At 35.6% G+C, this 23,138-nt stretch overlaps 1 protein-coding gene across 1 annotated transcript; it reads right to left on the bottom strand.

Annotated features, from left to right (window-relative positions):
• Window positions 1-387: 387 nt before the first annotated feature.
• On the bottom strand, window positions 388-21,467 carry LOC125659694 (transcription factor RFX4-like). The gene is made up of 14 exons (XM_048891439.2): window positions 21,019-21,467; window positions 20,603-20,753; window positions 18,846-19,056; window positions 16,929-17,114; window positions 12,737-12,805; window positions 11,096-11,126; window positions 10,888-10,998; window positions 10,620-10,700; window positions 7,297-7,460; window positions 6,509-6,609; window positions 6,099-6,299; window positions 2,910-3,004; window positions 727-853; window positions 388-635 (listed from the first exon to the last, which is right to left on the bottom strand). Exons 2-14 carry the CDS (start codon window positions 20,730-20,732, stop codon window positions 559-561), a joined length of 1,584 nt encoding a protein of 527 aa, XP_048747396.2. The 5' UTR covers window positions 20,733-20,753; window positions 21,019-21,467; the 3' UTR covers window positions 388-558.
• Between the last annotated feature and the right edge of the window lie 1,671 nt (window positions 21,468-23,138).

Genomic DNA, 23,138 nt, shown 5'->3' with positions numbered 1-23,138 from the left:
TCTTGCAATGCGTTTTCTAAGTTCGTCTCTAAGCGCAGTGAGGTCCTACGAACCGTAATCCGCCATCGTTACTAAATATTCAACAACTTTCTAATCTTCCGACGCTCTCTTAAACATGAGGTTAGAAACGCCTTGGACGTTAACGGATCGTGCGCCACCTGTAATCAAGGGCGAGTAATTTGAAGTTTTATTTGCCATTGCACCATGGTCTGTGTAGTGCCAAGGATCAACCTTTCCAATGGAAACTGATGGTTATGGATTTTCACTGCCAATGGTACAGGTATTACATGTATAAAGCAACATTTCCAACAGGCCAGAATTACCAAATATTCAGTATTTAGTCTCAATGTTTTAAACACCATCTTTTAGATGGCAATACAAATAAACTTTGTGTTGTGAAAACATTTTATTATAAACATGAATCCGAGTGCAATTGTCTTTAAAGCTGTTGTCTGTTTTTACATTTGAATGTGCAAGGTTCAGAAGTTACATAGAACTCCCTTTCTCACTGCAGGACAAAAAATAACAAATTAAGGAATCAACAAAAATAGATTTACTTCAACAATGGATATTCCATCTCTCCAGCAGGAAAAGCATATAATCTCTATACAGCATGTCTAGCAACTGCAGAGGTCCTGAAAAAAAGAGGCAATTTCTTTAAAATCCATGTAATCTAGAGAACACAACGCTTGTAACAGTTTAGATTTTAAATCATTCTTTTTTTACCTAATGCTGCAGGACTTATGAAAGTCAGTACTTTCAGAATCTGAGAGCAGATGAAGGTCCACTCCAGTACAAACTGTCTGATGAGTTCCTGCCTCACTCTGGACTCCTTCTGTGAGAGGCGTGTTATCTAAAATTTACACAATTCTCACATCTTACTAGTATTATGGCAGGTCTGTGCGAATAGGGGGCAGCCCCCCCCCCCTTTTTTTTTTTTTTTTTTTTACTACAGATTGATCATTTGAAATTGCCACATTGTAGTATTATTTTGCATATTTTGAAATTTAATTATTTTTGGAGGGAGGGTTGAAGGAATACTTAAACTTTTCACAAAAAATACAGTACATCACTTATCATAATTTAAAATATACATGTGTAATTTGTTTTTGTTAAGGTAGCTCACTACACTAAAGCTTATACTCTGTATGACACTACGTCACAAGATGGCGATTTAAATGTTTTGTGAAATTATTTGTATCGATTGATTTGTTTGTTTATCATCATAGCTCAGTGGTTAAAGCATTGGGCTGGTGAACCGCAGATCTCGAGTGCAAATCCCCCAGAGTCTTTTGTTCATATGTGTTGAATTAATTTTTTTGAAAATCATGTTTTTATCCAAATTTGTATATTTTTTGCCTTTTTGACATATATACTTATTGTATATTATCATATCTCTTCTAATTAAATCAATTCGTACTGATTTGAGAAACTATTTCTGGGTGTAGTGAACCACCTTAAAAATTAATGTCTTCCCAGCTCCCCAGATTGAAAGTGCTCCAAATTACACCCCCTTCCCTTAATGTACTGCATGGTATGGAGGAGAAAGCATGAGCAGGAACATAGACATTATGAACTGCACTTTGTGCATTGAGGAAAAAGATGCAGAAAAGATTTGACATTGATATGAGCAATGTCATTGTTGTATATCATACAGAAATAATACCTGTTATGCTGAAGTACCTGTACGAAAGTGAGCATACCCTTGTACATTAAACAAAAGCTATAAAGCACTTCATTTTGATCCACTGTAATTGTAGGAAAATATCAGATCCCTGGGTTAGAACAGCTAGTGTGAACATCATTAAATGATAATGAATTATGGTACAAAATTTCAAGTCTGTCCAATAAGCCATAGAGGAAGTGTTTACAAGCTATTTTACACCACCCATCCTCTTAGATCCACTAAAACTTTCAGAATAATTAGATTCTCCTATCCCACCAATATGGATATTTTCAAATGGCAATGAAGCATTGTACCAAGTTTTAAGTTTATCAGATAAGCTATATAGAAAAAGAAGTGTTAAAATTCACAAGCTATTTTACATCTTCCACCCTCTCATAGATCTACCACAACTTTTAGGAAGATAAATGGATCATTACGTTCTGACAATATGCATATCTACAAAATGGCAATGAAGTCTATCCATGAAAGCAACACAGGAAGAGAAGTGTTCACAAGATTTTCTGATAGATAGACTGACAGATACTACAGAAACAATATGCCTTCTTCTGGATGAGGGATTGAGACATATCTAAATAAACAAGTTTTATTTAGCATGAATTTGCTATCAGTAGGTCTGCTTATAGAAAAATACAATTCCTATGAATATTTTCAGAATATATATATTATACCAAATGTACAAATAGGACATTCCCAAAAAAAATTATGTCTCGCTGATTAATTTCAAACATATAAAGTGATTCAAAGTGGGAAACACCCCCCCCCCCCCCCCCCCCCCCCCCAGTTTTTCTACAAGTTGTACAGAACACACATGTAGGTATAGAAAGTAGTGCCATTTCCATGTTCTTCAACACAACATTCTCCACCTTATACAGAAAATAGCATCTTTTGCATGCTCTTCAATACAACACCCTCCCAACCTCCACCCAATATAGAAAGTACCTTTTCCTTGTCCTTCAATACAACACCCTCCACCCAATATAGAAAGTACCATTTCCATGCCCTTCTATACAACACCCTCCATCCAATATAGAAAGTACCTTTTCCTTGCCCTTCAATACAACATCCTCCACCAAATACAGAAAGTAGTACCATTTTCAAGCTCTTCAATACAACACCCTCCACCCAATTTAAAAAATACCTTTTCCATGCTCTTCAACACAACACCCTCCACTCAATTTCTATGCTCTTCAATACAACACCCTCCACTCAATTTAAAAAATACCTTTTCCATGCTCTTCAACACAACACCCTCCACCCAATATAGGTGTTGAAGGAGGGAACTAGAGGTGTCCCAAAGATGACCATACTCCTGTAAAACTGAAAGAGAGAACAAACATCATCAACAATAACACATGATTCTAAGAGCAATGAAGACAACTGCATTACCCTGCTTTTATACATCTATTGCATGATAGTGAGGGAGATATGAAGATTTATTCACCGAAGAAAAATCATATTCCCTGAGGGCAACGTCCGAGGGGAATATGATTTTTCTTGGGTGAATAAATCTTCATATCTCCCAAACATTCATGCAATAAATTGTTTATTATACCGAAACAAAGCAAGGCTACAAAAGTGCATTTGAAATTGGAGTCTGCTCATCTATACATTGTATGTAGCTCAGATCGCCTTAACGGTAACACCGCACGCCGTCAACATATTACGGTAGAAGGTACAAACAATGAAATACAGTGATATGATAACCAGTGTTTGTATGTCCATTCTCTTTGAATGCTAATTTACTTGCTTGTTTTTGTATTAACCAAAACCAGGTGATTTAATTGTGTATCAGAGACGAACTATGAAAGTAGAATGACTCGGACTTATTGTGACATCACAATACACTTCATATACATTGATGTTAAATTAATGGAAAATGCACGAGGCTGCCCAAGGGGTAAATATGATGGGGAGATATGATGTTTGTGAGGGAGATATGAAGTTTTGTCATCCCTGGCACGTGACTGTCCAGACCAATCAGATTACACATTGCATAGAATTCTCATACTGAGGTATCATAAAACATTTTATCATATACAGTCCACTCCACTTATATTGATTGAATATTGTTTTACATTCCTCTCGAGAATATTTCACTCATATGGAGACATCAACATTGCCGGGCTGCAAAATTTAGGCCTATGCTCGGCGCTTATGGCCATTGAGCAGGGAGGGGTCTTTATCGTGCCACACCTGCTGCGACACGAGACCTCGGTTTTTGCGGTCTCATCCGAAGGACCGCTCCATTTAGTCGCCTCTTACGACAAGCAAGGAGATGCTGAGGACCTATTCTAACCCAGATCCCCACGGGATCACTTATATTGAAGTCAGTTATATTGAACTATCTGTTATATTGAACTTTGGATATAATGAAAAATTCAGGCCGGTCCCCTGGATTTCATTATATCTGTAGTAGACTGTACCCATCAATATTCTGTCTTTTGATACTGCTAACTTCATTGAGTGTGATCACTACACTATGGTTTTCTGAATCCATCTGAATCTGAAATTTGATATGTGGTTACCTAGAATGAGTAGATACATATCTAGTAACACTTTTGTTTCTAATAAGAACATCAGTAAAACTGCCTCTAACCAATTAACTACTTCATATGACATATGACTCACACAATGATCAATAATTGTTGAAATATTGTTGAAATGAATTTTCTTTTTCATACATAAGGTATATATGTTGAATGACATTGACCTTCACAATATGACTTTGAGTGACCTTGTCTGAAAGCCATTTACCTGTTACTTATTTGTGTGATATATGATCAATACCTGTTCAAAAACTGTTGAAATAAAGAACTTTTTCCTTATATTAGGTACAAGTTCTGAGTGACCATGACCTTTCCAAAAATGAACTTGGTCCAAAAGTCCCTGTCCCAAGGAATACTTGGTCCAAAAGTCCCTGTCCCAATTTTATTTGTGATGAATTACGATCAATTACGGATGAAAGGATTATAAGCTTGGATGGAAGGAGACACGACGGTGACAATACTCTCCCTGAAAAATTTTTGGGGAGCATGGTTAAATGAGCTTCTTCAATTTTTGTTTTCCGGACTTTTTTCACCATGTTTTAATTTAGAAAGCTGAAATTTAATATGCTCTTTACAATTGTATGTCTACAGTTTAGGTTTCGTCACAGTTGGGTGAATTTTTACAAGAGTTTTCTGGAATTTTCTCTACAATGCCTTAACTTAGGAATCTGAAATTTGATATGTGCATGGTTATCAAATGAGTAAATACTCATGAAGGTTTACTTTCATTACAGTTGAAGTATTTCTAACAAAACTTGTTAAAATCTTACGTCTCCTGGTTGACTGAATTCATTCTTGTACTTTGTCTATATAGTTCTGTGTATTTTTATGACATCTATATAATCTAAGGAAAACCAATTTGTAATCCATTTCATTTGATTTGCTGCATCTATATCACAAGAGATCAAAATTATAATATTTTTCTGATATCAAAAATTAAATCATATCTGACCGATCGTCCAGAAATGTCCAATTACAGATTTTTAAATCTTTTTATTTAAACACAAAAACATCTAGACATCATGTGCCGACAAAAATATAGGAAGAAAGTTGTGCCTGTTGAAGATGCTAGACCATGTAGAAGTGAATTGCTGATGTTTATATGCTTCATTGTACAGAATACTGAAGGATGACACATTGACGTTGTTTCAAACACAGCAACAGAATTCAAATGAAGAGTTGTTTGATTTTGATGTGATGATAAAGACATTTTGTTTGCAAATGATTCAGTGGTGGATCGAGATGGAGAGGTTGGAACTCCCTTTCGTCGGAAAAATTTAAAACAAAAATTAATGATAGAACACCCTCCCCCTTCAAAAATTCCTGGATCTGCCGCTTTGATTGTTGATTTGAATTAAGTTACACAAAATAGATTTCAAGGGGATTGCATGCAAAATATTACACAAACAACTTGATTTGGGACTGGTAGGGGGACATGGGTATTACTATGCAATACTTACAGAATGTTTGTTTTCTTCATTTTTTTAATAGTTTTTTTTGGGGGGGGGGGGGGGGGGGGGTTGAAATATAAAATATTTATAATTTTACTGATGTCAATTAAAAGCACATTCCTAAAGGACACTGTTTCAGATAATCTTCACTTTTTCCAATTTATGCATTGAAGTTGATTGATAATGCACAGATAATTTTGTATAGATCTGTAAAAGTCCAAGAAGTAGTGTGTTAAAAAAAACAATGGACAATTTGACAAATTTTGGAACTAACTACAATTTCATTTACAATTACTACTTCATGAAGACAGGAAACCATGAAAAACCTAGCTGTGCTATTATATACACTTTGTTGTTAACCTACAAAACTGCTAGCAAATTCACTAGAAATAAAGTCATGATGGAGATACTTGCACTGAGATACCAGATCTGTGCTTGCCAAGTCCTGGGAGACATGGTACAGTGAAGGATTGTCCCTGAAGGACTGTTGTAACAGGTGCCAGCCTCCCCGGATCATCCCAGCTATGTCTCCACTGTCAATCACTGTAGAAGCAGTGACGCTCATGTGATTAATCTGTATCCGTCTTGTAAAACTGGTCTTGAATTGATGACAAGCTATAAAAAATGTTCAGAGGGTCAAGTTGGAGGAACATCGTGAATACAATTAGAACTAAATGCAAATTTAACTTATCCTTTCCTCTGTATGGTATAAAATGAAATATAACTGTAGATTAAATTCATTTTTAAATAGCTTTTAAGCAACTGGGTCCAGCTGCAGCATTTTAAAACTAGGAATTCCTTAACCCTCAGCACATGATTTTTACCTTTGACCTTGGCATGCTTTATGACTGAGGGGATATAGGTCAGTCCATCCTCGTGCCAATGTAGGAGATTCTTTACAAAGTTCTTCAGAGTTAGCATAAGACTGTAACAACAAGAACACAATTTGATTATCATATCTGATTGCACTTCCCTATTTATCTTCATTCAACCTAAAAAATATCATAAATACAGGTAACTTTTGATGACTCAATCAGGCTGTCCAGCACCCTTGGACAAAAAATAAGGGCAAATTTTAGGGGTAAAATTTAAAAAAATTAGGGCTAAATTAGGAATTTTTAACCAAATTGCGGAAGTTTTAATTATTTAAAAGGACTTACCTTGTCAAATTTGACAATAAAGAAACTCACATGACACACAAATAAGATGTTACATAAATCTCAACTCTTTATCACAAAGTCACAACCAATAAACAAGCTTGACACATGGATCCACAGGTCAACTGCCTTTCACTGCATCAGCATTATCTGAATAAGAACTGCAATCTACGTTAATAACACACATTTTGTATGAATGCATTTTGATCTTTCAAGACTGATAAAAAAGTAGGAATTGACATGAAAAATAAGGGCTTTTTTTAGGATTTCCCCTTGAATTTTACATTTTTTTTAGGAATTTTAGCAAAACTGAAAAAAATTAGGAATTTTAGGGCCGCTGGACAGCCTGTATATAGAACTTACCCTGTAGGTAGTGGAGTGAGACAGCAGTATGTTATATAGAACTTACCCTGTAGGTAGTGGAGTGTGACAGCAGTATGTTATATAGAACTTACCCTGTAGGTAGTGGAGTGAGGACATGAGGTAGGAGGATATCACTGATGATTCTGTAAACTATCTGATCACATCTCTCTATGGCGGCTAATACCAGTGGCACCGACAACAAACTCAGTGTAGGGGCTGGCACTGACCCCCAGAATTCTCCTATAATGTCCTTCACCTACCAATAGAATGGAATGAACAGTAAATTCATATATTATTTTTCTCAGATATGAAAAATCAACTTGCTGTTTAAGGAAAGTAACCAATTTACATTCTAAAGATAATGGACTGTCACGCATTAAACTGGTACCCCTGTTGACCTTGCTTCTCTCGTGTACAACCGGTCAGCACTAATTATAGAGAGCCAGGATTTGGGCCGTATCAAAATCTCATGTGTATAACATGAGAGTTCATTTCAAAACAACAACGATGCTAGCTTATAATGACGTTAGTCTACTACACTATGGTACGAATATACGGTGAACTATGAAGCACGAGTTTCAAGGAGGCTTCAATGACGCTACCATTAGGAATCTCTCTAGTGCAACATAAAAATCAATTGACAAATGTAAACAACTCAAAGTACCGCTGACCCTTTGTGTGTAGCACCAATCAGTGGGGAACCAGTTTACTGTAGTTTAAGCATGACTCAACCCAGATTCTTTTCGCCCTTGGCAGGACAACATGCAGTGGCGGGGTGGTTAACAGCACCAACAGTGAACTGTAATATATACAGTCAAAACTGCCATAGCGACCCACTGTATTAAGCGACTCAGTCGTATGTGACCATAAAAAGTTCCCCCCCAAGACGTTACTCTATATATTGTACCTGTATTAAACGACCACCTGTCTGACACGACCAACGACCATGATTTTTACAACCTTTTCGTGTATTTTCACGAAATTTTAACTCTATTTAACGACTGTACATTTTCGATTACAATGTGATTACTAATTTCGGTTGAGCCGACTATTTTGGGAATTATCACCCCTAACACTTTCGTTTTCAAACGCACGACTATTCTGGGAATTATCGCCCTTAACACTTTCGTTTTTATACGCACAGTTTGTCGATGATCTTGTTTAGTCGGCCCTCTGGATAAATTATTATACCTAAGCTGTCAACATGCAGGGTCGAGTGTGGTTAATTAATAAAACCCGAGTTGTTGTTTATTCAACAAAATCAAGGATCAGGGAATCAAGGCCGATGTATTTGAAGGTGTGAATTTCGACTAACTTTAAGAAGTGCCGGGTAGGCTAGATCGGAAATGAAAATCTACCACTTGTTATACCATTATGTTCAACAGAGTAAAAAATTTGCCCGATTGTGATATAAATCAGGTAAATATTGTGCTTAGGACTAAATTTTAAACGGAGTATTCGCAGTTTTCCTCCATGAGATACTAAAGGTTTCCAGAATAATGACTGGAACTAGCGGCTCACTTCGACATGTCCCGAGTATTTGACACGTCCGAGTTCAAGAAAATTGCCTGCATTAGTTCTAAGCTTAAAAGATTTGCTGTGCATGTACAATGGATATTGTGATTTATTTAATGTTTCTCAAATTGAATAACATTTTTCCAGCATCTATTGTACAAAAGGAGACGCAACACTTCACCATTTGTTTTCTTACCACAAGCATTGCATTTTTTAGTTACACTGTACAAGCAGGCTATACATAAATACCCTTTACAACAAAGTGTTTATAAGTTTTATAAAATTTATATGCAGTCATAAATAATTTTTAAATTTCATGTAAATGTGTAATATGAAATGCATGAAAAGTTTATCATTCTTAAATAGATTAAATGTAATTTTTGATGAATAAAAAATTATGATACAACACCTTGTATTCTAGATTTTTAACTACAGTGTATTATTAATTTAATTTTACAACTATTAAAACCGTACTTGATATTCTTAATGATAAATTCCAAATACATGTAGTCATTTTCTCCATTGTATATATTATTTGCGAAATTTTATCAATTAACTGCGGAAAATAGGCAACCTGTATTAAGAGACCACCTGTCATATGTGACCTTTTTTTCATTCTCCGTTGGACGGTCTCTTAATACAGGTTTGACTGTACATAGAAAAGGAGGAAATCTATGGCTGGACCCAGAACCCCTGCATTACTAGTCAGGTACAACCACTGAGCTACCCAGGCCGATATCCACTGTCCATGCATATAGCCCTAACTACTACATTCCTCTCTTCTTTAATTTTCTTCACCCTTGAAGACACACAACCCAGATTAATTCACCCCTGGCAGGAAAAAATGGCACCAATTGTAATATATAGAAAAGAAGAAAATCTACAACTGGACTGGGAATCAAATCCGGGATCCCTGCATTACTAGTCAAGTATTCTAATTACTGAGCTACCCAGGCCGATATCCACGGTCCATATTAGCCCTAACTACTAGACTACTACAGGACAAGACTAGCACAGTCTTCGGTAAGACAGTAATATATAGTCATGTCCACTGTATGCATCAGGTGACAGTGTCAGACAGACTAACATACCATAGTGATTCGTAATTTGTGTGTTTTGCAACACAAGCAACTCCACTTGTGGTCTGTAAGTATCACTAACAGTAAGTATCCCTACTCATATGTATAGCAGTCAGAAAGTATTCCTACTCATGTGTAGCAGTCAGAAAGGTTCAGTAAGTATCCCTACTCATGTGAAGCAGTGAGAAAGGTTCAGTAAGTATCCCTACTCGTGTGAAGCAGTCAGAAAGGTTCAGTAAGTATCCCTACTCGTGTGAAGCAGTCAGAAAGGTTCAGTAAGTATCCCTACTCATGTGAAGCAGTGAGAAAGGTTCAGTAAGTATCCCTACTCGTGTGAAGCAGTCAGAAAGGTTCAGTAAGTATCCCTACTCGTGTGAAGCAGTCAGAAAGGTTCAGTAAGTATCCCTACTCATGTGAAGCAGTGAGAAAGGTTCAGTAAGTATCCCTACTCGTGTGAAGCAGTCAGAAAGGTTCAGTAAGTATTCCTACACATATGTATAGCAGTCAGAAAGGTTCAAATGCCAATGACCAAACATAGTGTAATATATTGTACCATTTAGTGGAGCACTTGACCAGAGATTCTAGGCCCCAAAGTTCAAATACCAGCCTAGTCCATACATTTTCTCCCTGGCCTTCCCTTATAACTGGCAGGAGAGTGTCCTGTTGAAGAGAACCTGGCAGTTTGTGGGTGCAAATCATTTTAAAAAGGGGAAGGAATGTATGCAGTGACAAAAGATTAATGGGTCCCAGGTTTGAATTCCAAAGTGCATTTCTGTATTCAATTCCCCCTTCCCGTTACACATGAAAAGCGCTTTGTGTACCTGGTAGAACTCAGCTCTGAGGATACAGTCCAGCACTCTCACAGCATGCCATCTGTATGTTAAATTCAGAAACTCCTCCAACTGTGTGATTAAAATAGATCTTTATCAAATACCAACTGCTTGCAATCTGCACTTTACAAATTCATTGGAAAGTCATTTTCCTTTCAAAGTTAAGCTGGAGATAATTACTTAGTTACTGAGTTTTCACAATCCACAAAGAAAAGGAAGAAAAGAGTTATTCAAGTTTCCATGTACACATTACACATACCACTTGATTTTCAGACTCTGGAAGTCCAAGATCCTGACAGGTAGGAAAATTCTGTAGTAAGGGCAACAACTCTTGTGAGTGCTCAAGTAAAATATTGGATTCTTTACAAATCTACAAAATTGAATGAATTCATATTAATTCTAAGATACTGAAATGTTTCACTAGCTTCCCCATAAAGTTTCTTTAAATTAAAAATAATCATACTTACTGAAGTAATTCCATCATGGATTTCATTGATCCTGGAAGAAAAATTAATATTCTTTATAAATATTGAAGAACATCATTAATGAAGTTGGAATAAGTTTTGTCACATTTCTGGCCTAGCTGGATAGCAATCTCTCATATCCCAGGTAGGTTATGACAGATACATAGCGGATGATCATTCTAGAATGCATAACTATCAATAACATAATCAAATTTTATAATGCCAATGGAAAAGAATTTGTCGTGAAAACATACCTCTACATGTATATATAAAGATGTACACCTTGTGTATGGCGTGTTATGTTAATGAACAATATAGTACAATGTATCATATTTCATTGATAGGTAGAAGCAATATTCCCTGTGGGGTGGTCAATACAGAATACATTATGTACATCACTTAATTACACTTATTTTATGTATGTATATATATACAAAAAACATCTGTAACTGTGAATGCCTTTTCATGTTCAAGTTGATTGTAAATTGGTAATTCTACAAATGTATCAGCATAACACACACATACACGTATCATTGTAAAATGTATAAGGCCAAACAAACTAGATGTGTCAGCAGTCTCAATCTCCCCCTTTTTTCTATGTCCGCTCGCTCGTTGAAGGGGGAGCTAGTTTGAAGGTCTGGTTTTATAATCAGATTGGATGTGTCAGAGCAACACAAATGCCCCGCCCATGGGCCATAACTCTGCAAAAAGTTTTCTGCATAAGTACTTGACTGTGTATTCTCATTATCTATATTTGTTTTGCCTCGAACTAAAATGAAGTTCCGTCACTGGATAAAACGCATCATGTGATTGTCGTCTAAATGACTTCAGATAGCGAGTAGCAAGATTTAGATGGCAGCATGGTATCCAGAATGTCTTTTTAATTGTATATCTTTCATATTCATTGTACATATTAAATATATTGGTCCTGAACAAAATGATAAACTTATTAGAATTGTTACTGTCTATAGAAATTTGTCATGTTCAGCCTTCTATGGACTTTTAACATGACAAATTTCTGTTGACAGTAACAATCCTAATAAGTAATAGTATCCAAAATGTCGAAATAATGAGCGAAAGCTAGCTGAATTGTTTGAAATTTTTCAAAGTCCAGGTGGCTCAGCTCTTCAAAACTGGTTAAAAAAAATTTGAAATAAGGAACTTTTATATGCTCTGAGTGACTTTGACCTTTTCAAAACAACCTTGAAAGATCTTGGTCCAAAATATCTCGTCTCAAGGATCATTTGTGATCAATTATATCAATTTCTGTTGAAAGGTTTAGGAGATATGAGATTGGATAAAAAATCATATTGGGCGAGGTGTAAGCAGTATGGCAGTAAAGTTATTTATGGTAATAGAAGACATAAGGCCGCCATTTTGTTACTGTCTAAAGAAATTTAAGCAGTCATTTATTATTGCTGTACATACGATAAGGCATCAAGATGTCATAATATCAATACATGTATGCCTTTGAATGTACGAAAAATCATGGACAGAATAATTTTTTTATGTAGCCACTTACATGTAGATTGAGGGGTAATACTGAAATATATGGGGTTCTTGAAAAACAAAACATGTTGTGGCTTACATGAAGACACAAAATGCAGAAGTCCTAACCTACATGTTATCTCTACAATCCCATACCTGTCATTGTGGCTCTCACTCTGTCTTTTTGCTGCTCTGGGTTTGATTCCAATGCCACAATAGTGATATCTGTAACATTCAATAGTATTCAACTACAGTCCTTATTTTCTATGTAGCTTACAAGATGAGTTTCGATTGATCAACAATCCCTATCTGCCCTAGAGAAATAGTCTCCAAAGTATCTACTGGATCTATATTTTCCCGCATTTTCTTTATTGTGATGTCAAAGTCTGATAACTGTAATTATTTTACCAGTCAGATCACCTCAGTCAATTCCATCTAATGCCGAATGCTAGTCTACTTCACTTTGGTAGGTCTGACACAAGTAAAGTCTACTTTAGTATAATAAAACACCTATTTACTGGCTATGGCTGTGCCTTGGGAAATAGTTGCGGTCTTGGGGGACAATAAACTTGCTATTGTCCTCATAGCCAGTAAATAGGTGTATACATGTACTAGATATTAACTGTCAGTTAAACTTAACTATCCCAGTAACGTTTGTGCAACTGGGTCCTGTAATACATAGCCAGTAAATAGATGTATACTAGATGTTAACTGTCAGTTAAACTTAACTAACGTTTGTGCAACTGGGTCCTGTAATATATAGCATCCTATTAAAACAAGGAATAATAGAATTGTGGCATTCAGACGGGTTCAAACACTGATGGCCAGCTAGCTCATTTGGTAAAGCAATTGACTAGAGATTCAGGGGGCCTGGGTTTGAATCCCAGTGTGGTCCATTGCATTTTCTCCCTTCCTATTACATACGGTGCCATAGAGTTGACAGGTGAAAATGCCTGCCAGAGGATAAAGATCCTGGGTTGATATCTTCAAGGAGGGAAGACATTTAAGGAGGGAGGAATGCAGCGGTCAGATGGGTTTGATCACCAGTGACCTGATAGCTCAGTTGGTAGATCACCTGATTAGAGATTCAGGTGGCTTGGGTTTGAGTCCCAGTCTGATATGTCGCATTTTCTCCCTTCCTGTTACAGAATCATTTATTATAATGAGTGTAGGATAGTGAAATTCCACTAGGGAAACAATATAAGATTTACTGTCAAGGACAAGGCTTTGACCTTGGCAGAATTTCACTATCCAATATAAATTCGATGCATGAATGATTATTAGTCCCCTACTTCTCACATTTTATCCAGTTTAGGAGCTTTGAGAAAATTCTCAAAATCCTCATTAGAACTCTAATGCCAAGTCAGAAAGCATACCCCAAAATGGCTGACACTTTATGTATATACATGTATTACTAAAAAAAAAAAAAACCTTAGCGGTTCATAAAGTTAAATCAAATCAAAGTTTGAGGAAAATAATACAAAATATTATATTACCATATAATTTGATTTTACTTGTAACACGCATTAATGTGATTTGGTTCCTTTGACTTAATCAACATTCTTTATATCGTATTTATAAATAAAGTTGCTGTTTAGTTCCACTATATGATGTCCTTAGGAATGACATCACAATAAATTTGGCTGTTCTGTTTCAATTTTGTTGCTATGGCAATATCAGTCTGCATCATATAGAATTAATATTTTCTTTAGAATTATAAATTTATCAAGCATGATTTACTAAATTAAATTATATGGAATGAAAGTAATTTTGCCTCATTTTATATGATGTAAAGTAAGATGGGACAGTTCATACTATTACACTGTTTCACTGATCATGATGTGTAAACTGCCCCAACTTAATTTATGTCGGTTGACTACTATGGTAAAATTAGACAACACACATATTAAGGAATAAGAAAGGTCATTTATTCAATAGATAATATCATATAAAATGAGTAAAAATCACTTTCATCCCTCAAGTATTGTAAAATAAAAATAGATACCATCAAATTTCAATGACATCATAGCAGTGCATTAGACATAAAAATCTTACACTGCTGTCTCACAGTGAACAAGCCTATCTATAACCACCAATATTACCCATGTCAGACATCCAGGTGAGATTTTTTATATAACACTGCTACAACACCATTGGTTAGCTGGTTAACTGTATGAATACTCATTGAAATCCATAGAAGGTATACATATGTAATTATCATAAACCAAAATTGATACTTGGTCTCATGGGGAAAATATGAAAATGTATAAATATTTTTTCTTTAAAAACAGTAACTTTAAACAGAAAATTCGGCAAAACTTGTGGGAGATTCATCTTGAACCATTCCTTACAGACAATGGACAACTTACTTATATATAAGCTCTTCTGGTCTTTGGCCCAAAGAGCTAAAAATAAATGCATGAGAATAATTCTTTTGTGCAGGCGCGCACATTAAGGATGAATTTAACACACCGTAAAAAATCTGATATGGGTGGAAAATGGAAGAAATGTACTATAATATTTTGAAACTAAAAACTTTTAAATTTACTTTATTTATTTAGTTTAAAAAATGCAACCATAGCAATGAGTAATCTGAAAAGTTTATTTTAGAACCCACGATCTACAGATTAGTAGTCAACATGTTACCCTACAGAGCTACCCATGCAGCTAGGCAATTAGACTTACAAGGAATATACACTGTACAAGCATTGCTGATATTTATATTTTCATTCGTGTTTCAAAAGGAAGTCAGCCATTATGACAAGGTGTTATTCCTCCTTAATAGAAAATATGAAAATACTGTATTGATAGGGTCCTGTAACTGTCTATGGACAACATGTCATTGAAATCTTTCTCTAAAGTTTGGAAATATTTCAAAGGAAGCAATAAGTCTAAACCATGTTATAAAAGGGAGAACATACAATGGACCAAATGGGAAATTGAACCTGGACCCTCTGAATCTCTAGTCAGGTGCTCTACCAACTGAGCCATCTGCATGGCCACCAGCAATCAAATTCATTTGACTGCCACATTCCTTTCTCTTTAAATGTATTCACACTCTGATGACATCAACCCTAGATATCTATATCATGGCAGGCATTTTCATCTTTCAGTTCCAGGGGCCCTACCTATTCAGCTATCTGGCACCTATGATGAAACTCATCTGCCTTTCACACAATTAATGTAAATTGAATGCTAGTACATGTAAAATAATAAAGTACCATATATTCAATGTCAAATTTTCGTATTTGCTTTAATTACATTTGACTAGTCTGTTCAGATAATAAACCCAATACAGGAACCCCAAGTTTGAGGCCATGCATAGAGAACCAGGTCCCCCCCCCCCCCCCCCCAATGATATGCCACACAAAATTTCCATTCTACAATAATTAAAACATTCTCTCACCAGAGGGTGCGTTACACAAGCTTCACATGCACCTCTGTCAACGCTTGTAATCACATGACAATATAATCACATGATATAAACAATCACTCTCGGTTTCCTTTCCCCTTTAAAAGTTCTGGCAACAGTTGATACATCAGGCTCCTTTCATAACCCACTGGCACTTTAATAAGTACGTATTTACCATTGAGGTGTTTTTCTCTTAATTTACAAGTTTTATCGTAATTTTACAGTCTTTCTTACTCCACATGATCCAGTTCAAAGTATACACACATATTGTGAAATGATTTAAATCTGTGGCGGCAAATTTTTGTGCAGCCAATATTTTACAGTTCCGCTGGGATGTAATTTCATAGAGATGATTTCTGTACATTGAAACATCATACATTCTGTATTTTGTGGTGGTTAGAAATTTGTAGGATGGGGTATCCAAGAAAACTGAGCCCCTTTGAAATTGAATGATTCCACAGTACAGGTTCTATTGACAATTCCCGTACTTCACGACGTAGCTGTAGGATGTTACACAGTACAGGTTCTATTGACAATTCCCGTACTTCACGACGTAGCTGTAGGATGTTACACAGTACAGGTTCTATTGACAATTCCCGTACTTCACGACATAGCTGTAGGATGTTACACAGTACAGGTTCTATTGACAATTCCCGTACTTCACGACGTAGCTGTAGGATGTTACACAGTACAGGTTCTATTGACAATTCCCGTACTTCATGACAAAGCTGTAGGATGTTACACAGTACAGGTTCTATTAACAATTCCCGTACTTCACGACGTAGCTGTAGGATATTACACAGTACAGGTTCTATTGACAATTCCCGTACTTCACGACATAGCTGTAGGATGTTACATGACATAGCTGTAGGATGTTACACAGTACAGGTTCTATTGACAATTCCCGTACTTCATGACAAAGCTGTAGGATATTACCTGGATTTTCCCCTTGTCCCTATCCTTTTTGTTTTGATATCAGGAAACACAGTGCGTAGGACTTTACCAAAAATTGCAGGATTACAGTGGGTGATGTTGTTCTTCTCACAGTGAATGATGTAAGCCCGATATATTTCACCCCGGCTGAAGGAATTATCAGGCTGGACCACAAAATGGTGGTGAAGCCTGTAAAATTCAAAATGTTGTATTCTTTGGATTCCAAATATTTACATTACAACATGATTTTGCAATGAACAACTTTTAAATATATTGATGGAAATGCACAAGGCTGCTGAAGGGGGTAAAATATGATGTTTGAGGGAGATGTGAAGTTTTATTCTCCCTTGCTTGTGACTGTCTAAACAAATCAGATTATGTGTTGCATAGAATTTTCATACTGAGGTATAATAATACAACTTGTTGATTGACTAGTTGAGGAGTTCCAAAAATGGGACAATACAATGACGCTTTCAAAAAATCACATCTAATGTTACAAACCTTATGTAATTAGTGTGCACATTGTAATGTATTGTGTAAATTAGTGTGCACATTGTAATGTATTGTGTATTATCAGCATAACAGACATTTAAAACAAACAAGAGGTCCATGGACCATATCGATCACCTTTCAGATACCTTGGCTCATATTTAAAGATTTTCCTTATATATTCGCATGTAATTTTTGATCCCTACTGTGGCGCCAACCTACCCCCTGGGGCCATGATTTTTACAAACTTGAATCTGCACTATGTCAGGAAGTTTTCTTGTAAATGTAAAATTCTTTGGCCCTATGGTTCTTGTTTTTAAAAGATTTTCCCTATATATTTGTATGCAAAACTTTGATCCCATATTGTGGCCCCAACCTATTTGAAATTGGCCCAGTGGTTCTGGAGAAGAAGACTTTTTAAAAGTCGTTAATGAATTTTCACTATTATCTCCCCTTGGAGAAGGGCGCGGTCCTTGATTTGAACAAACTTGAATCCCCTTCACCCAAGGATGCTTGGTGCCAAGTTTGGTTGAAATTGGCCCAGTGGTTCTGGAGAAGATTTTAAAAAGTTGTTAATGTATTTTCACTATTATCTCCCGTAGGAGAAGGGCATGGCCCTTGATTTGAACAAACTTGATTTCCCTTCACCCAAGGATGCTTTGTGTCAAATTTGGCCCAATGGTTCTGGAGGAGAAGATGAAAATGCGAAAAGTTTACAACAACAACGACAGACAACGGACAAATTTCGATCAGAAAAGCTCAAAACCTTAAAAACTCTTCATCTGATAACACAGAAATGCACAAGTCTGAAAGCATTACTTCCTGACAGCTAAGTCAATTACATACATATATACTGTATAATGACTTTTTTATGCCCTGGCAATACATTGGGGTATGATATTGGTTTTGTACATTCCAAATGCCAGGACATCCATATTGGGAGACATCTTACATGTATCTCATTTTCTCTTAAACAGCTGGAGGTTCATTGAATGTTGGTAAGAATAAAGATTTACAAGTTTAGATGCATTATTATCATCAGAATACCTTTATCCAATTCAATTTTGCCAAGTTTAATATATTTCATAGAATTATAGCCTCTTCAAAATGTTGCATGGCTAAGCAAGAATATAGTGTTTTAAAACATATTCTAGTTGGGATCCAACTTTAGAACGTTGTGTTTGATAGTTTTATATTAAGCACTACAAATTCAGAACCTCTATGAAAAAGGAAAAATGTTCTACATGTACAATAAAAATGTTTTCAACCACAAACATTTCATTTCCATGAAAATATGTACCCACAAAAATAAATGACTTCAGCAAAACATGACATTCAGAAAATAACACAATTCTAAAACCATTTTGACAAAATTATTTCATTTCCCCTTAGGAGACTTTTCTGAGAAAGTTGCATTCTCTTGGTACGAACCATTTGGAGGCAAAAGCTCCATGCACCCCTCTCATTTTGGGGGATTCTGTGTGGAAATCTTTCTCCTCCTTGCCCTCCTCCTCCTCAGAAGAAGAAGAACTGGTGTCCTCATCAGACAGGATGGCGGAGCTAAGTTTCTTTCCTAATGTTCTCTTAGATTGCCATTCAATTGCAGATTTTGCCTCATTAAGTTCTGTTTTAATTGCTTCATCTGGCAAGACAAGAAAAGAATTCAGAAACATTAGGAAAACTTTTCCATTTTCAACGCTTGTTTCCCAACTGTAAATCAAATCACACATTTATCTAATAATAGCATTTTTTTCTTCGAAATCAATTTTGCATTTTTGATACACCACACGTCCCCTGTTGTCATAATGTGGCACTACAGCTTACAAATTTAATTGAATGAATGATGAAGTAATGTGATACATGTGGCATTTTTGAATTCTGTAAACACTGATTACAAAGTAGGAGAATTCAATTTCAAAGGAACAAATGAAATGATGGATTTACCTATAACTCAAAACAAATTTTGCATCTATACTTATCACTGAACAAATTACACACTAGCAACTCAAACTTTCGAATATGCATTTCTAAATATTGCATGGATAACGCATAACGTAGCAACATTTAAATGAAGTTATTCCAACCCACTGGATTGACATTGCACCAATAATAATCAATTGTAAAGTTATAACGTTTAACATTTCTACAGGGTTCGAAATTAACATATGCCCGTCAGTCTGTGACTGGTTAAAAGTCTGACGGACTTTTTTTTTAGTCAGTCCGATGAGACTGGTTAATTTTCTAAAGCATCATTTTGGAAATTATACTTATGAAATTTTAAACACACATTTGGCATGTTTCAATATGTAGACATCAGACGAATTTGATTTGTAAATATAAATCCCACATTTAAGTGTTACAATATTGTCTGAGGCATATTGAGTTAAATTTCATTTTAATAACATTAACGAAATATGTTTAATTATTTCTGGAAAACTCTGTTGGACTGGTAAATTTTTCTGCGGACTGGTTAAAATTATACCCCATCAGTCTGGCTTCAAGCCCTGTTTCTACAGTTATATTTAAAATTTCTACATTAATTATATTTAACATTTCAATAAATGAATGGTGCAATGCACAGTTACAAATACAGTTACAGGGATAGAATTTTGACCCTGTTGGCTTTCCATAATGTTCAGCAATAGTTCATAAATGTTTAAGGTAAATTTGATAACAAAACAAGTACAAAGAAATTATATTGTAGAGAGACTTGATTATAAAAAATCAACTATGTTTATATATGATGTAAAGATGGTTGATAAAGTTAGAAGACTACCCAATCAAACTGCATTTTGCAAGTGAAATTAAATCATAGACATATATGTGTACATATGTAATGTAATTTTAAAAAACAAGAAAACTATGAAATATGTTATCAAAATTTCTGACTAAAACTTAAAAAATACATGTTTAAGCATTTAAGCAATTTAGCCTTTTTTTAACTACTGTATATGGAAAGCTTCAAGCTAAACCAGTCATTTATCCCAGATGCTTCTAAGTATGTGTAATATACATGTATGTGCATCACCTCAAAACCTTGGTCTAGAAAAATTGTCATAACTTGAAATCAATTTCCAGATGTTCAGAGTCGGACATGGTATACAACTTGTAACACAACAACAGTTCTAAAGAGTTATTCACCGTCTTGTACTTCATATAGTCAGAGAATAATATAGAAATATAAATACCAGATTCACTGGGTTGGAGCCTGGTGGATGTCAGAATAGGGTCATTATAGGTCTTCAAACAGAGTGTTCTGTCTCCCATAGAAAGTCTAAGATAGTGAGGAGAGGGCACTCGATATTCCAGGTCTTTCATATTCTGTTTACAACTAAGAATCTGTAAATAAACTCCACTTCTGTAAAATTGCAGGTCTATTGGTATTATACATCAATTTGAACATTATTCTAATTTAGTTTTATATTATTAGACCTATGGTACAAGTTTACATTTATACTGAATGAAAATAAATGAATTTTTCTCATTTTATACGATACAGTATGAAGTAAGTGTTGGGCCAATACTGGGACAGTTCACGAATTATAAACCGAAAAGTTTTTCATAAGAGAGCATAAACTGTCCAAACTTACACCAGTTTACTTACCTACTGTGTAGCTAGTCTCAGTGGGTCTATCAAAATGTGTATCGTTCACAGTTTCCCGCATTTTGGAGTTATACATCAAGTAATTCGAAAAGCCTCAAGCCTTTCTATATTTTCTTGTGCAAAGGACCGAGGCGTTCTGGACGGTGCAAATCTACATCAATAGGACGCTTATCTTCTTGCAAGGTTTGGGTAAATTAAGAACTCCTATGATCACTCCTATATGATCTTGTGTCCAACATCTTATGAAGAAAAACCACTTGACCAGGGAAGTTCAAATATACATGGCAACTCTCTGACGAAATGCAGGTTTAAGTTTGTTAAAATCATGTCCTCCAGGCGTAGATGAGGCCACGATAGGGGATCAGAGTTATTAGGGAAACTCTCTAAAGAACCACAAGGCCAGAAAAGTTCAATTTTACATGAATGCTCCCTGATATAGTGCAAATTCAAGTTTGTAAAATCCCCCCCCCCCCCCCCCCCCCGCGAGTAGGGTGGGGCCACAATAGGGGATCAACATTTTACATATGGTTACGTTGGGAAAATCTTTTCAAATATTCTTTTCAAAAATCACAGCGCCAGAGAAGTGGAATTTGACCTACTTGGAAGAAAATGTAACACAGTAAATATTTCCAGGGCTATTTCGGATGGAGCTTTCATTTTTATATAAAGATTATTTATGACAAGACCTAATTTTGTGAAGTTTGACCTTGATCTGGGAGTTGGACCTACTTTTATAGAATCTTACCTATTCAATATAACCTTTAAGATAGATCTTTCATATTCTGTATATAGTTTTTTTTATGGGTTACGACAATACTTTTTATTTCATACTATAACCTTTGACTTTGTGACCTTGAAATTTGACCTACTTTTAAGAAAATGTAACCTATTAAATATTTTCAGAAGTATTCAAGGTATGGCTTTCATATTTTGTATATAGATTCTTTATGACACGACGACCTTCTGATACAATCATATTTGATTTTGACCAACTTTCTTTAAAACTCTTGCCTAATCAATATCTCCTGAACTACTTAAGGAAAAGTTTTTAGATTTGTATAGAAATTTTTACTGCAAGACCTTGATATACTTCAGTGTTTGACTTTGTGACCTTGACCTGGAAGTTTGACCCACTTTTGATATAAAAAATCTTATCTATTCAATATATCATCAACTATTTAAGATAGATCTTTTATGTTTTGTATATCGATTTCTTTTGGGAAGATCTTTCATTTCATACCATGACCTATGACCTTGTGATCTTGGACTTGACCAGAACAGCAAGTGTTGATTATATTGATGTTGAGGCATATCCGTGTTATGTGAATTCATTTTCAGTTATATTGTGGTCCTTTGGGATTATTTCGGGACCACAATATGGGATCAACATGGGGATAAATATTGATAAAAAAATCTTTTAAAAATCACAACAGCTAAACAATGGCAAGGCCAAGGTGACTCAGGTGAGCGATGTGGTCCATTAGCCTCTTGTTCTGTTTTTCGTTCCTGCCTTATGGAGATGCCATCTGACTTCCTTCAAATTCTCTCTCTCTCTCTCTCTCTCTCTCTCTCTCTCTCTCTCTCCAGGTTTCCCCATTATCCAATCTACATATTGATTGGAAACAGTATATTGAAAGAATACATTTCTAACTAATTAGTTGAATTACCGCATATCCCTGTGGACTAAATGCATGGGAAACTTTCTAATGGTCAATAAAGTTGTATCTTCTCTGATTTAAAAGTAAACGTTAAAAGATAACTGTTAAATACAAATAATAATTGGAATGAGACCGCAAAAACCGAGGCCCCGTGTCACAGAAGGTGTGGCACGATAAAGATCCCTCCCTGTACTTTCAATTTAAAGGCCGTAAGCATAGGCCTAAATTTTGCAGCCCTTCACCGGCAATGATGACGCGTCTCCATATGTCAAGAGGGACGTTAAACAATATACAATCAAATATTAATTTTCAGTTCTAAATTAAATGTATGTGTAGTGATAATCCTCCCCCCCCCCCCCCCCCCCCCCCCACACACACACACTTTTGGGAGTACTCTGTCGTATCCTCAGACATCTTAGCTTTTTCAATCATATTTTTGGTTGTGAAGTTCGTTCTTCTGAT

This window comes from Ostrea edulis, chromosome 9 (assembly GCF_947568905.1).
Source record: "Ostrea edulis chromosome 9, xbOstEdul1.1, whole genome shotgun sequence".
Lineage (NCBI taxonomy): Eukaryota > Metazoa > Mollusca > Bivalvia > Ostreida > Ostreidae > Ostrea > Ostrea edulis.
This window is presented reverse-complemented; position numbering and strand designations above follow the sequence as displayed.

Coding starts and splice junctions, on each gene's coding strand:
- LOC125659694 (XM_048891439.2), bottom strand. CDS start 20,732: ATGAAAGACCTGGAATATCGAGTGCCCTCTCCTCACTATCTTAGACTT. Junction 11,127..12,736: donor AGTGAGAGCCACAATGACAG/GTATGGGATTGT, acceptor TTTTTCTTCCAG/GATCAATGAAATCCATGATG. Junction 7,461..10,619: donor TCAGAGCTGAGTTCTACCAG/GTACACAAAGCG, acceptor TTCTATTGGTAG/GTGAAGGACATTATAGGAGA.